Source organism: Ptychodera flava, chromosome 21 (assembly GCF_041260155.1).
Source record: "Ptychodera flava strain L36383 chromosome 21, AS_Pfla_20210202, whole genome shotgun sequence".
NCBI classification, from domain to species: Eukaryota; Metazoa; Hemichordata; class Enteropneusta; family Ptychoderidae; genus Ptychodera; species Ptychodera flava.
The window spans coordinates 906,987-920,539 of NC_091948.1; the positions used below are offsets into that span (position 1 = coordinate 906,987).

Genomic DNA, 13,553 nt, shown 5'->3' on the forward strand with positions numbered 1-13,553 from the left:
ATGCGAGTTGAATTAAAGCCTTTTTCCACCTTGCCACGAAAAATATAGCTTTCTTGAATACAAAATCATACATATTATAGTATTACTAACATGCACCAACATCACTCTTCGTTAAAGTACTGTCTGTCTGCCGGTCTCTGTCTCTCTGTCTCTCTGTCTCTCTCTGACAGCGATTTTCTGTTTCCTTCAATCATCCACATGTCATATTATCAGTGGAAATGTGTAACTATAATGCATGTTGCATCATTCATGACCAGGAGAAAGGTTTACAATGAAGTGATAAAGATTTTCATTGGAAAACTGGTAACATGGTTGAAGTACCGGTAGTTAGGGTAATTTCGTTCAAACTGAAAATAGTCATCCATTGCATCAGGTGAGTCTATGCATTTGGTCACATTTTCTCACAGTATTAACATTTTCAACAAGTTTTACAATGGCAGTAGTCTGTGTACTTTATTGCAAGTTATACAATACAGAAAATATACATTTGTGTAGATAACGTGCGTTGTAAATACCCAAACATACACAATCAAGATATCCTGATCTGTGGTATGTCTCTTTTCCTTGGAAATTGTTGGAATAAACAGCAAGTACACAGTTCTTAGATCTTTCATGGCAAACCTCCTCCCATTTTTGGTGGTAATCTACATCATTCTGGTGGTAATCTACATCATTCTGGTGGTAACCTACATCATTCTGGTGGTAATCTACATCATTCTGGTGGTAATCTACATCATTCTGGTGGTAATCTACATCATTCTGGTGGTAACCTACATCATTCTGGTGGTTATCTACATTATTGGGAAGGATTATTATCAAGAAATACACCTCAAATATCTGTTTGTATTTGCCATTGATGCCATCAGATTATATATGCAATCCCTCTTTTTGGAAAGTTATTAAAGCTTTTCCATGAAAATTTTGATTTGTTATGTCTTTGACCGACATATGCATTTGGATGTAATTCTTGTGTAAATGATTTGGAAAATGCAATTTATAAAAACAAACAATCCATCTGTTAAAAATTTAAAGAAACTACACAAACACATCAATTAATGTTACAAATTTCACACAAATGACAATTCATTCAGTCACAGCCCCCCATGGAGGGACTGCGATTCAGTTTTAGCATCAACAATAGAAGTGAGACTGTCTCTGGTTTGAACTCATACTTGAATGAGATGGGATCTTATAAGCTAGCATTGTCCCAAGTTGTTTGCTATCCACACTATCTTTCTGTGTTTGTAAACAGCTTACAGGTCACACTGTCTGTTTTTTCTTGTCTACACTGACTGTTGGATAAACCTCTGGAAAGGAATTTGTATGTGTGTTGCCTTGGTATGACAGTCTTGCTGTAACAGCACAGTTGAAGTACAGGTATGTCCATCGTACTTATTATGCAAAGAGTCAATATAGCAAATTATAATTTTTTGGACCTTGAATCTGTTTGTATAAAATTACTACCAGTTGGTCATAATGGATTATATTGCAAAATATATATGGTCCCACAACATATACACTCCCTTGGGTGTCCATTTCGTAAACTTACAACGTCATCTGTATACTAAAAATCACTGGAACAGCTAAATACACAACATCCCACCTTGTCATTTTTGATCACTTTGGATATACTGTCAGACAGACAACTTCAATAAAAATTGCAAGCAAACTGACATTGTCACATAACTCTCTGCTCTTGTCAACTTCTGAGCCATGTCTGTTGAACATGTAAATAGTTTTACTGCATATTGTCGTCAAGTTGGACAGACACCACCAGTTATCAGAAGTTGGTAGGTACAATGATAGCAACCTTCCAGAGATTATTTGTAAACAAAAATGACAAAGAGCTGTTAGTCTCTTTCATTAATCTGCATTAGTTGCATCGTAAATTATACACTTTTAAAATTTACTTATATATTTACACAGAGCACAACATAATAAAACACAAATCTGAGTAAAGTTCATACCATATAAAACAAAGTTTCACTGCAGTGAATAGATAATTTATCGTAAGAAATAGCAGTTGTAAAATATTGCTTATATAACAATTCATTTCCTTTACAATAAAATCTACACAGTATACACTATTAGAAAACCTATCTTGTATTGATAAAATTTTTATGTTTTTAGTCGGATAACTCCATAGACTATTATAACCTTTGATGCAGTTGTAGGGAAACAATCAAAGGGTGCCTCATATCAAAAAAGTCTTATTGACACAATTCACTATCATAAAAAGAGTTTGGATTCTCCGTGCTTCATAACAACAAAATCTTCTTGTGGGATCAGTTTGGCTTCCAGCGCCTCTTTCAGTTTCTGCGGCGGTTCCAAGTAATGCTGAAACAAAGAAATGTATGTGCAGTGAAGTGAATTTTTGCTATTGATTCTGCTGTAGTAAACAGTGACATGGCTACCCCCCCCCCCCCCCCCCCCCCCCCCATTAAAATGTTTCTCATCCTTGGGTGGATTAATAAATGATGCAGTCATGCGAATTTCTTTTTTTCTTGTCTTTTTTTAGGAAAGAAAAAAAATCACCAACCCCCATTTTTGGGGTAATTCAAACATGGTTGCCATTAAGTAAATTGGCTGCCACTGAAAGAAACAACCTGAGGAACATTTCAGAACATTTATTGAACATATCAACTGATCCACAACATGAATTCACACGCAGATGTTATGTTTCTGCTAGTTCCATTTCAACAATTCAATGTACATTAGTGCAGATAGTATATCCTGGAATTGATTACTCATTATTTTTCTTTTTTCAAAACTTCCAAAAAAAAAAGTTGTGACGTGTATGTTTTCACATGACTTATGCGGTGATGTGAACAAAACACTCTTTTTGGCCTAAGTGTGTGTGTGCTAATGTTAAACTTATTACTTATTTGTAAGACTTACATATTCATCATCTGGAAAGTCAGACTTTAGACTTTTCTCTTACTTTGCTTTGAGGAAATTTTATGTTTATTTCATTTATGATCAAAGATAAAAATCAGGGATCTCTTTACAAACTGTTGGACTGTTGGAGCATGGAACCCTAAATTTATTGATATTCAAAATTTGCAAGGGCAACCATTTCATTTATCTGTGGGAAAGAAATACATTCTTTATTCACATGAAAAGTAGATCATAAAAACTTAATATTCTCAACAGGAGTTGGAGGTAATCAGTAAAGTGTTGTAAGATTTTGGAGGTAAAAACATTGTGTGCCGGCCACCCATGGATGACACTATGAAGAAATAGGACGCCTGCTTATTTTGAAACACCGAATGTCACTTGTAACTTATAACCGTAAGTCTATATACATGTTTGTACCATTTGGGAGATCCAAAAGTGTCGTGCAAAGTGCATTATCATCAAAAATACCTCAAATGTGATATTTTTCGAAGGTCTAAGCTCTGAACATCATGATGGTGATTTCAGAATTTGGAGAATGGTAAGTGATTTTCTGGAGAGAAATTCCAAGGTTTTCATCATCCTTGTGATTGTTTCATCATGACTAAAACTCAATGTTGAAAAACTCACCTCATTGGCTAGACTAAATGTTCCCCAGTGCATGGCCACTGATTTCTTAGCTGTCAAATCTTGATGTATCTGTACTGCCTCTGCAGGGTCTACATGCTGACCCTTCATAAACCACCTGAAAAAGACACATCATCTGTCAATAAGGTCTCTGCGTTTATCATCCACTGCAACAACAAATATAATGTTACAGTCCACTGCATAAGATTTGATGACACTGAAACTAAGCAAGGAAGAATAACTCAAAGGTGTCAGTGGCTTGTCATCACTGTGATCTATCCCTATATTTACCATTCTATGACCATCTACGGAACATTAATATTACATGTCCCCTCCAGAGAATGCCCATCTCCATGAACAGGACACATTTTTGGTCCCCTGGGTGACCTCCAGACTAGTTTGACTGCAGTTAAAAATTAACCCTACACAGTAATCAATACAGTTGTACCTACAAGGTGTATTTTGTTAGGTACAGACTTCAAAAGCCATACAAACCTTGGTTCATATGCTCCTATTGGTATCGCTGCCACATCAATTGGTCCAAATTTCCGGCCAATTTGTTTAAAGGCTTCACAATAACCTGTATCTCCACCAAAAAAGAAGCTGCAATTTGAACCACGTATCGTCCAACTACCCCACAGTACTTTGTTGTCATCTGTTGGACCCCTCTTGCACCAATGCTGTGTTGGAGTGAAAATGAATGTCACACTGGGGACATCCGGAATTGAGTTCTCTTGCCACCAGTCAAGTTCAATGCAATTCTCAATGCCAATATTACTCATCCACTCCATCAGACCAAGAGGAACAAACCACCGTATGCTGCCACCGAAGCGGGCATTCAACAATTTCACTGTGCTTACATCCAAATGATCGTAGTGGTTATGACTGATCACAACTGCATGGATCCGTGGTAAGTCATGCACAGTGCAAGGTGGATCACGGTAACGCTTGGGTCCTATCAATTGGGAAGGTGCACACCGCTGACTGAAGATTGGGTCAGTGAGTATAGATATTCCATCAAATTGAACCAGCATAGTAGCATGACCAATCCATGTCACTCTTATACCAGACTCAGGTGGTTGTTTCAGTTCCTCTTTATTTGGTTTCAGTATCGGCAAAGTTTGGTCCAGTACCTGTGTAGCAGAACAGAAGAAAACAGGTCATTCATTTTTTTCATGACTGGCCCTGGGAGTTGGTCAAACTATTTAATGTAGTGAGATTTCAGTACAAGTTACTCACGGCTTTAGATGGTACACTGCTGTTATCCTTTGAAAACATAGACCACTTCAAGGCAGCTCCAAGACCTGGTTTCTGGAAAGAGGCCCATGGATTGACAAACCGTCCTCCTTTCCGGACAGATTTGGTAACATCTCCCACCTGTTTGGTGGAATCAGAGTCTGAACTCTGCCTAGTTATTTGCTTCAACCTAACATCTGTTTGTTCCGTCCTCAATTGCTGGAGGTTATCTGATGATGACTCCTGTTGATTGAACATAGATGGAGTGTCCCTCACTGTATGACCAAATATCTCAGTTGTTCCCACATCCGACTCATCCATGCTAGTTTTTTTCCTACACATTGGGAAGACAGAAAATGTAATGATTACATTGTGTCTTTTACAGTTCTGCTTATGGAAGCAATCTATCTTACACATTTATTAGGTGCACGCTTATTATCAGCTTTACCTCTGAACAGACTGATTAACTGGACACAAATTTCAAAAGAGAAGAAAGGACTCACATCACATGAATAGTCAATGTCAACTACCACTAATGCCAGAACTAGGGATTGATGACTGCCCCTTTAAGCAGTTTGTTGCATACTGAGATCAAGGATGATAATAGTATGATGACACTTCTTTGTATACATAATGACAAAACAGGTTCAAATTGTATTCAGAAACAGGTCTACACATTGTCCCTCATTAAAATAAATTTTGATATTGGTCTTGTCACAGCATGAATAAATCCACTACTTTTGGTGATGGTTTATTCCCCCTTTTTTGACTAACTGAGAAAACACAACCATCTCAGCTTACTTTGGTTAAATTTTGGTCCCTTTTACTACATATTTTGATTTTGTTTGGTTTGTGTGAACATGCGCCCTCTACAGTTTTAGACTAGCACAGCCCTGCAAGGTAGGCTGTTCTCTGAACTATACTAGCCTGCTCTGCGGGCTTTTCTAGACTAGGCCATAAACTGCACATCAGTGTAAAGCAGAGGCTAGGAACAACATGGCAAACTACAGGTTCTGGTTGGGTCTAGGTATGTTGGTAATAAAATGTAATGCGCATGTAGGGATTAAAATATAACATCTTGGGTGTCGTAACTCACTTTTGAGGGACTTTGTGTGAATACATGGTTGAAGCATGGTTGTTAAACGTGTGAGCAAGTAGCAATTTGCAACTGATACCAAAGTGCATGAGAAACATGTATGGGAGATGAAAAGAATGCGAAATAGCCTACATAAAACAACACAGAGTTAATTGATGAAATACAGAATGGCACTATAGTTGTTTTATCCTAAAAAACTGAATTACGGACTGCAAAAATGAACAATAAAGAGCTTCAAGATACGGTCAATGCTAAACCAATAGAAACAATGTGATTGGAGACAATAAATGGAACCATTGAGATGGTTTAAACCAATGTACTTAATCCACAAAAAGAAAAAATGTCCATGATCATTAGATAAGAAACCTGTGCAGTGTATTCTCCAGGATGTGTGATTGCACGGAATCCCCCTATCTAATCAAAATCCACCTTCAAACAAATAATCAAAAACGAGACATGTCACCCCCTTCTACAATGAGTATTGAGATTATGATGTATACAAAGTATTTACAGTGGCATTCCATTTCATGATTACTGTCTACAATGTAACATCATACAATTGCTGTAATCTACTATATGTAGCCACAGTACAGTCATACAAGCATCCTTCCTATTTAATTTATTCAACATTTACTGGACGGAAAAAAAATAAAGGAACATGAGTGTCTTTTATTTAATTTTTGACACATGCTTTGATATACTGGTGAAAAAATCTTAACTTGCATGACTTATTTGGCTTCATTTATTATAGTCCCCCTCAATCAGAACCTAACCCCCCCCCTACACTTTCAAGCAGAGGGCAACATTTCCCCCATGTAAGAGAAAACACTGTCTGTACAAGACCATTGAATATAATTTCATCGCATGACATCTGGTTGCAGTTGGTGATATGGAACATATCAAATTGGGTATGTTGGATACTGCATTGAAGTATCCAGTACACACAGCTTTTAAAGGGCAAGAGCTATACAGCTAAAGTTGAAATTTTATCAGTGTCAAAACACATGTATGAGTTTGGTATAACTCAACTATGATACTGACATGCTACGCTGTGTGTCATAACCCCTGACACTCTAACCCTACCAGCATGATACGTGTGGTTGTACAATTTCACCTGTCAAGGGCATTTGGGGTAGGAGAGAAAAAAGAGTATACATCAATGCTATCATTAAAATTAAATATTGATAATTGACCCTGACAGATGACACAGTGTGACATTTCTGCCCAGACCAAATATATATAAATTCTGAATCTCTTAAATCTCTTAATTAGTGTGAAGTTTATAAAAAGGAAATAATAATTGTTGCATTTAATTTGTACACTATTGTTATACATGTATGTACCAATCATGTGACAGAACTTTGGGAGAACACCTATAAATCAAGCATGGACCCTTGGTTAATTATGGTGACTTTGGTACGTTCAGACTGACGACTTTGCGTCGGCCCAGGTCCCGACCAGGGCCGGGGCCGACGTAAAAAACCAATGTGGACACGCTGAGTCGGCCCTGGGCCGACTCAGTTTAGTCCCGGTTAGAAGGGGGGGTTCAGGGCCGACTCAGGGCCGACGCAAAATTTGGTCCGACGCAAATCGCCAGTGTGGACACGTTACGTCGGCCCTGGTCCCAGTTGACCAGGCCTCCGCTATGGATCGAAGTTGAACTAGTCACACTATTCGCACAAAACAAACGACGTTTGAAACTAAAGTTTACACCTATCGAAAGTTTTCAATCCAGTCTTTACATTTTAATATCATCCCATGTACGCTGAACTTCCCACCAACCTTTGTTCCGCAAACGAGACCATGTCATTCGATTCCACAGTGCACGTAATAGACTAGAGAGGCATGTCAAAAATGCCGCGCACTGGTTATTTCTCCACCGCGATCTTATATATACCATATGCTCATCCAATAAATGGTGAAGATCTCTCCGATGATTAAAAGGGTGAGTGGTAGTCATATTTGCCCTTCTTGTGCGTAAAAACACAGGAAAATCATGAACAGTAGAAACAGCATGCCATATTCAAATGCGCCATTTTGAACTTTGACAGGTCAGAGGTCACAAAGGAAGTAAAGTTACGTCGGCCCTAATTCTGGTACCGGTAGGTGTGGACACGGACCAAATTTAATCCCAAAAGGACAATTATTTTGCGTCGGCCCAAATTTCAGTTGGGTTGCCAATGTGAACAAGACTTATGGTGACTTGGGTATCTTTGTATAGTGATATTGATATGAGGATTTCAGCGCTCTATGGCCCTCTGACCCAATTTGCACTGGCCCATGCATAGGAGTTGTCTTTGTATACTAATAAGAGGAAAGGTTACTCTGTTTCACTTAAACTCAGTATAGAGTAAATAAGTTTGTCCTGACACTTGCCTACCACTTGTTCTGTCTCTGATATGGTTGTACAAATCTTGTGGTTATGCTTCCAAGGTTTTGAAAATTACAGTACCACTGGGATAATACTAACTAACTCTTTTAGACATAGACAAATTGACAGCACAACAAGACATACGCATGTACATTTCATTTAGTATTATTTCAACTAAAAGTTGGCTCAAAATAACAACCACACAACAAAAATAACAATATTATCATAATTTTTGTTATAATCAAAATATCATTATCATCATCACCATTGTTGTTGTTTGTTGACATTGTTTTTGTTGCTATGGAATTATATATGGCCAGAAAGTATCTACTTTCATACTTTAACAACAGAAGAAAGGGCAAAATATTAGTGGAATTCTATTCAACTTTAAAGGTTTGAAAGAAAGGATCTTAAATGGAATGTGTTTGGATAAGATGTCAAAATAAGAACAGCCTTTACCGTTTTTTTAATTTTTTTATTTTGATATACCCTATTAATGTATTGTGTTATTGTTTGTGTTGAAATCATCATGTTGACATTTTAGCCACTACAATAAGCAATGAGTTTACTGCAGAGGGAATGCCACTACAACAAGCAATGAGTTTACTGCAGAGGGAATGCCACTATACTTGATCAACAGAACTCTCATAAGCACTGAGCACACATCACTTAACTTGGAAATGAAATTTTTTTCTGTTTATACAGAGCTTTGCTGATTATTAGCTATAGCAGACACAAGTGATTTGTTGACACAAAAATACTTGTTTTTCTGTGTATAAGAGAAGATCTATGGTATCTATAAAGGACACTATAGCAGTGTTTCATCTGGAGAGGGGTATGGGGATTCCCCCTCTGTTGACATGTTGGCACCCCCCTAGTAATTTGTCAAGGGGGAACCAGTCCCCATGAAATGGTGCCAGTCACACCTTAGAGATACAAGTAGACCACATGAACTGGTGCAATTCCCCCTAAATTTTCTGGTAAAGGGGAAACAACTTCCCCCTGTTGATGCCATCCTGGATGAAACACTGCTATAGAACAACTGAAGAACCTTAACCCTTTCACCCCCAGTTCCCTGTATACAGGTCAAACTTTACCATATAAAACAATGGATTTGGGACAAACCATCATGGTGAAAGGGTTAATGAAAGAGTAGACATTTTAGAAACCATGAGTGCCAGGCTGGTAACTTTGTAAAATTTACATTTCACATTTACATTTTTAAAAACAACCAAAAAATCTTCAGCTGGATAATGTCCTTGTGTAACTCCAGTCTCACACTCATGTTTTTACACAGTACTTGGAACTGTCATGTACAGAATAGAACTTATGCCACAAGTCTAAAGTTTCCACATAATGCCAGTTTCACAACTCTGCTTTAAAACTTCACGAAGATCAGTTCAATCACAAATGTTTTTGACACAAACTGCAGCTCACCACTCCCTTGACACAAACTACAGCACAGAACTCCCTTTCTAAAATGAAGAATACATGTTCATGTATTGTAAATGTTATTTTTCATGACAGAAGCATTAAGTGTGTCCTTCTCTTTGCTCTTAAACTGGACTTGAATTGTATTACTGATTGCCTTACTTTGCAATTATGCATTGTGTTAAAAATAAATGTACAAACTTGGCTGAGATCAATATTGATTGATAATTCTTGTCTTTAGAGACAGTGTAAACATGCACTGGAAAAAAGGACAATCATGCGACCACAAGGAACAATGATCTGTCTCTCCATTATAATAGTACATGTAATATGAGCATAGAGTTGATGGCAGTGTGGCTGAAAACTTTTCATCATGCTGTGTGGCATGGAGAACAGTTGTAGTGAAATGGCTGGGTGCATTTTCCTGAATTATCATATACCTACATTCACGTGCCTGTGTAAAGCTATGGAAGAAAGCGCCCTCAGGTCCGTGCATTTTTTTTACGTATTACGCCCCGGCCCAGTGCCCAAATATGGGCAATCGCGTGCATTTCTGAACTCTCTCAATTCTGGTTACTACGCGCGTTGCTATCCGCAAACGTTCCATTCGTACACAAAGCCAGCGCGAGATTTGGAAAACGTCTGCTTGCTCAGATCGTAGTTGTGCGTGGCGACAGTGGAGCCGCGCCGGTAAACATCGGCTTTTATTTCTAAATTCTAGTGAAATCCTGTGTATACTAAGTGCGTGCCTGTTCAGTTTAAATTACAAGAAACTGACATCACGCTTTTGTCCTTCTTACACCTCGATTTCAGCCTGGATCTCTGTTGGTCACATAACAGTACGCTTATTGCTTTGCGCGTTCTAGAATTCTGCAGGTAAACAAATGACGTCATTATATATGTCAATCCACGACGGGAAGCGGCCATCGTATTTATGAAAAACTGACACAAATGCCGATGAATTTTTGATATCGCACGCATTTTTATCTCCTAAACAATGTGGAATATTATGTCAACTACAAATTTATCATTCCATAAGGTATATGATAAAACCTTTACGGCCCTGATATGGCTTTTGCGGCCCTTGGTCGTACGGCGTACGGGCCCTCGCACGCTCGGGCCCTTCCGCCGTATGACCTCGGGCCGCAAAAGCCGTATCAGGGCTGTAAAGATTAACGACATTGGCTCATGTTGCCAGAAATATCAAACTTTTGGACACGCCATTAATATGATCAGGAAAGACACTTATTTTTTTATCCACTTGCCCTTTGGGCAAGTGGGGGGTTAAGTTCACTTGCCCGAATTGGAAAACCACTTGCCCAGTAAAATTATGTGGTTCGAAAAAAAATCAGTGATTTTTTATTTCACACACTTTACTTCAAAACCTTTATCATGTTATTCATCAAACTTCATGATGTAGTGAAAAATGTCAGTCACTCTCTCACTATTGCTGAACAGCTCATTAATATTCAAGTTCATAAAAAAAATTATAATATATAATATGCTTGTATGTTTACTTTCTTAGGGCTATAATAATGTACAAATAATAAACAGCCACTTCCACTGTACCTTCGAGGTATTTTTTCAGTTTTAACTGAACTATACAGAAAGAAAAAATCTTTAGAAGTTATAAAGCCTGTTTTGAAGCTTCTGAAAAATAATGTACTTCTTTGTCATGTTTTTACATACCTATATCATCCCTCACCACCATGGCACCATGAAGTTTTCATTACATTGCACTATATATGTTTTTCTGATGACCTAGGTGGTCTTTTTAATGCCCATGCGTAGATTAAGTAAACTTTTAATCATCAACTTAGGTTGTCAGCGAGTTTACGATGTGATGCATGCTGAATATCTCAATGTGAAATTCAGTCCGATTGCTTCTTGACAGTCATTTTAGAATGGCAAAATTCATAAACAGTGAGGTTGGTTGCCATGGACAAGTAACTTTTGGCTCATTGACCTGAGAAATAAGTCAGTGTTCATTGAAAATTCAAAGACTGGACCCGTTGACACCAAAGCTTGCTTGTGACCATGCATGCTGTCATCTTTGCATGCAGTCTTTCCACAATGACCCCAGGGATGCCAGTCACTGAACTAAACATTGCATTGTAGAGAATGTTTTAGTAAAAGTACTATTTTTGGTGCTAATTGTCGCTACCTAATTTTATTTTTATAGAGTTGTAAACATTCATACAAAACACAAAAACTTCGTATGTCTTTTTGATCATACAGACATGTGGACACCATAACCTTTTCTTGTGAGGGCAAGGAACTTTGTGGACGTACGCTCTACCAGCGTACGGTAATTAACTGATGGTATTGTTTATTGAAAACAATCATGTGATATTATGGAAAACTTATTCCTAGTTCTCACAATGAAGTAAAATAATTATTATTTGTTGTTTAAGTCGCTGTTCCCACATCAAAAATCGATCTCATGGATTTGATTTCTAGGTATGGTAATTATTTTCACTTGTCCCGTCGGGCAAGTGGCATCGGCGTTTCACTTGCCCGAAGGCGACTTTCACTTGCCCCGGGCAATCGGACAACCCTTAGTGTCTTTCCCTGATGATGCACAATTTTGTTTCTTTGTTCACTTATCAAACCTTGCACTCGAATGGACGTTGGTCAATTGGATCTGTATGGGGAACAGCAGAGCGTGACTTTGCAAAAAACAAATGGGGCATTACAGCTTACAGGAAAATAACGCAGTTGACTTGAGAGGGTGTATGCGTTGTGTCTGTGATTACAATTATGTGGTGTGAGACGTGTGCAGCTCGTTGCTTAATTTGTCGTGGACTGCACAGCATGCAACTGTTTATCAAAAGTCTAACACTCGAAATGTGTGTACCTGTAGTCAACACTATTATTCTACAGTTACGCTGTGGAGGGTTTTCGAGTAATTCAGGATGGAGACTACCGCTATATGGATATATTCAGTAGAGAAGCGCCTAGGCGAAAAAATTTTCGCAAATCGAACGTTTCCGCCGCAGTCGCGTAAATGATCGAATTCAAAACATAATGATGGATAATCTGCTATCAATGGCGAAAGTTACACTCGCAATGCGGAAACAGGAAGTACAATTTGGAACGATTAATCAGAGAGACATATGCTTGTGGTGAAAAGAAAGTTACGAAAACTACCCTAACTAAATGTTTACGTGTGCTCGCTCAATACTACCTGATCGACGACACAGGTATCGTCAGCTAGTGAGAGCGACCAACGTAAAACTACGATAAGCCGAAAACTCATGGAGGTAGCGGACAACACTACCTCCATGCTCAGAACTAACCGTGTGACTGTGAGAGTCGGCAGGCCTTGAATAACTTTCAGAAAAGATGGAGAGAAAATTCCTTTGAGTTGTCTCCGATTGGCTTTAGCCGGAAAGGAACAATAATGCATACCGTTAATCAGCCGTTGGAACAGGTGTTTCACACCTTCAACTGGAGTGTGTGCAGCTTGATAATAGGTTCATCGCCCTGTCGCGACAACCACAGTGCAGTGGTGAATTTTTTACGCCCATCCCACAATGCAGTAAAACTTCCTGTGCCTGTGCTCAGGATCGGGTTTCAGATACTGTCGATGAGGGCGCTCATTCTAGAAGCCGCTTCCCTGGTGCGTCTTTGAAATCCCGGCACAATTCATAAGGGAAGTCGAAGTCAGTTTTCATGCCTTAACCATGAAAACTGACTGATCACGCCAACAGACGCAGTCGTTCCCCATTTTATGACAAGAATGCCCTCGTGTTTTCGTTTGAATGCACAACTTGAGTTTGATCTAGTTACACTACCATCAGTTTCAACTCCGTAGTCCTATAATTTTTAACTTTCCCAAAAACACATATATATATATATATATATATATATATATATATATATATATATATATAT

General features: G+C 38.4%; 1 protein-coding gene across 2 annotated transcripts; it reads right to left on the bottom strand.

Moving 5' to 3' along the window:
- Positions 1-426: 426 nt before the first annotated feature.
- Positions 427-13,211, bottom strand: LOC139121032 (N-acyl-phosphatidylethanolamine-hydrolyzing phospholipase D-like). Of its 2 annotated transcripts, none has more exons than XM_070685616.1 (5): positions 13,068-13,211; positions 4,762-5,092; positions 4,018-4,655; positions 3,526-3,640; positions 427-2,337 (listed from the first exon to the last, which is right to left on the bottom strand). In XM_070685616.1, the coding sequence occupies exons 2-5, from the start codon at positions 5,077-5,079 to the stop codon at positions 2,230-2,232; spliced, it is 1,179 nt and encodes a 392-aa protein (XP_070541717.1). In that variant the 5' UTR covers positions 5,080-5,092; positions 13,068-13,211; the 3' UTR covers positions 427-2,229. The 2 variants fall into 2 exon arrangements, with proteins under 2 accessions (XP_070541717.1, XP_070541716.1); XM_070685615.1 differs by having other exon boundaries at positions 12,956-13,181.
- Positions 13,212-13,553: the final 342 nt, after the last annotated feature.

Coding starts and splice junctions, on each gene's coding strand:
- LOC139121032 (XM_070685615.1), bottom strand. CDS start 13,065: ATGCATTATTGTTCCTTTCCGGCTAAAGCCAATCGGAGACAACTCAAA. Junction 4,656..4,761: donor GCAGTGTACCATCTAAAGCC/GTGAGTAACTTG, acceptor TCTGCTACACAG/GTACTGGACCAAACTTTGCC. Junction 2,338..3,525: donor CATTTAGTCTAGCCAATGAG/GTGAGTTTTTCA, acceptor TCTTTGTTTCAG/CATTACTTGGAACCGCCGCA.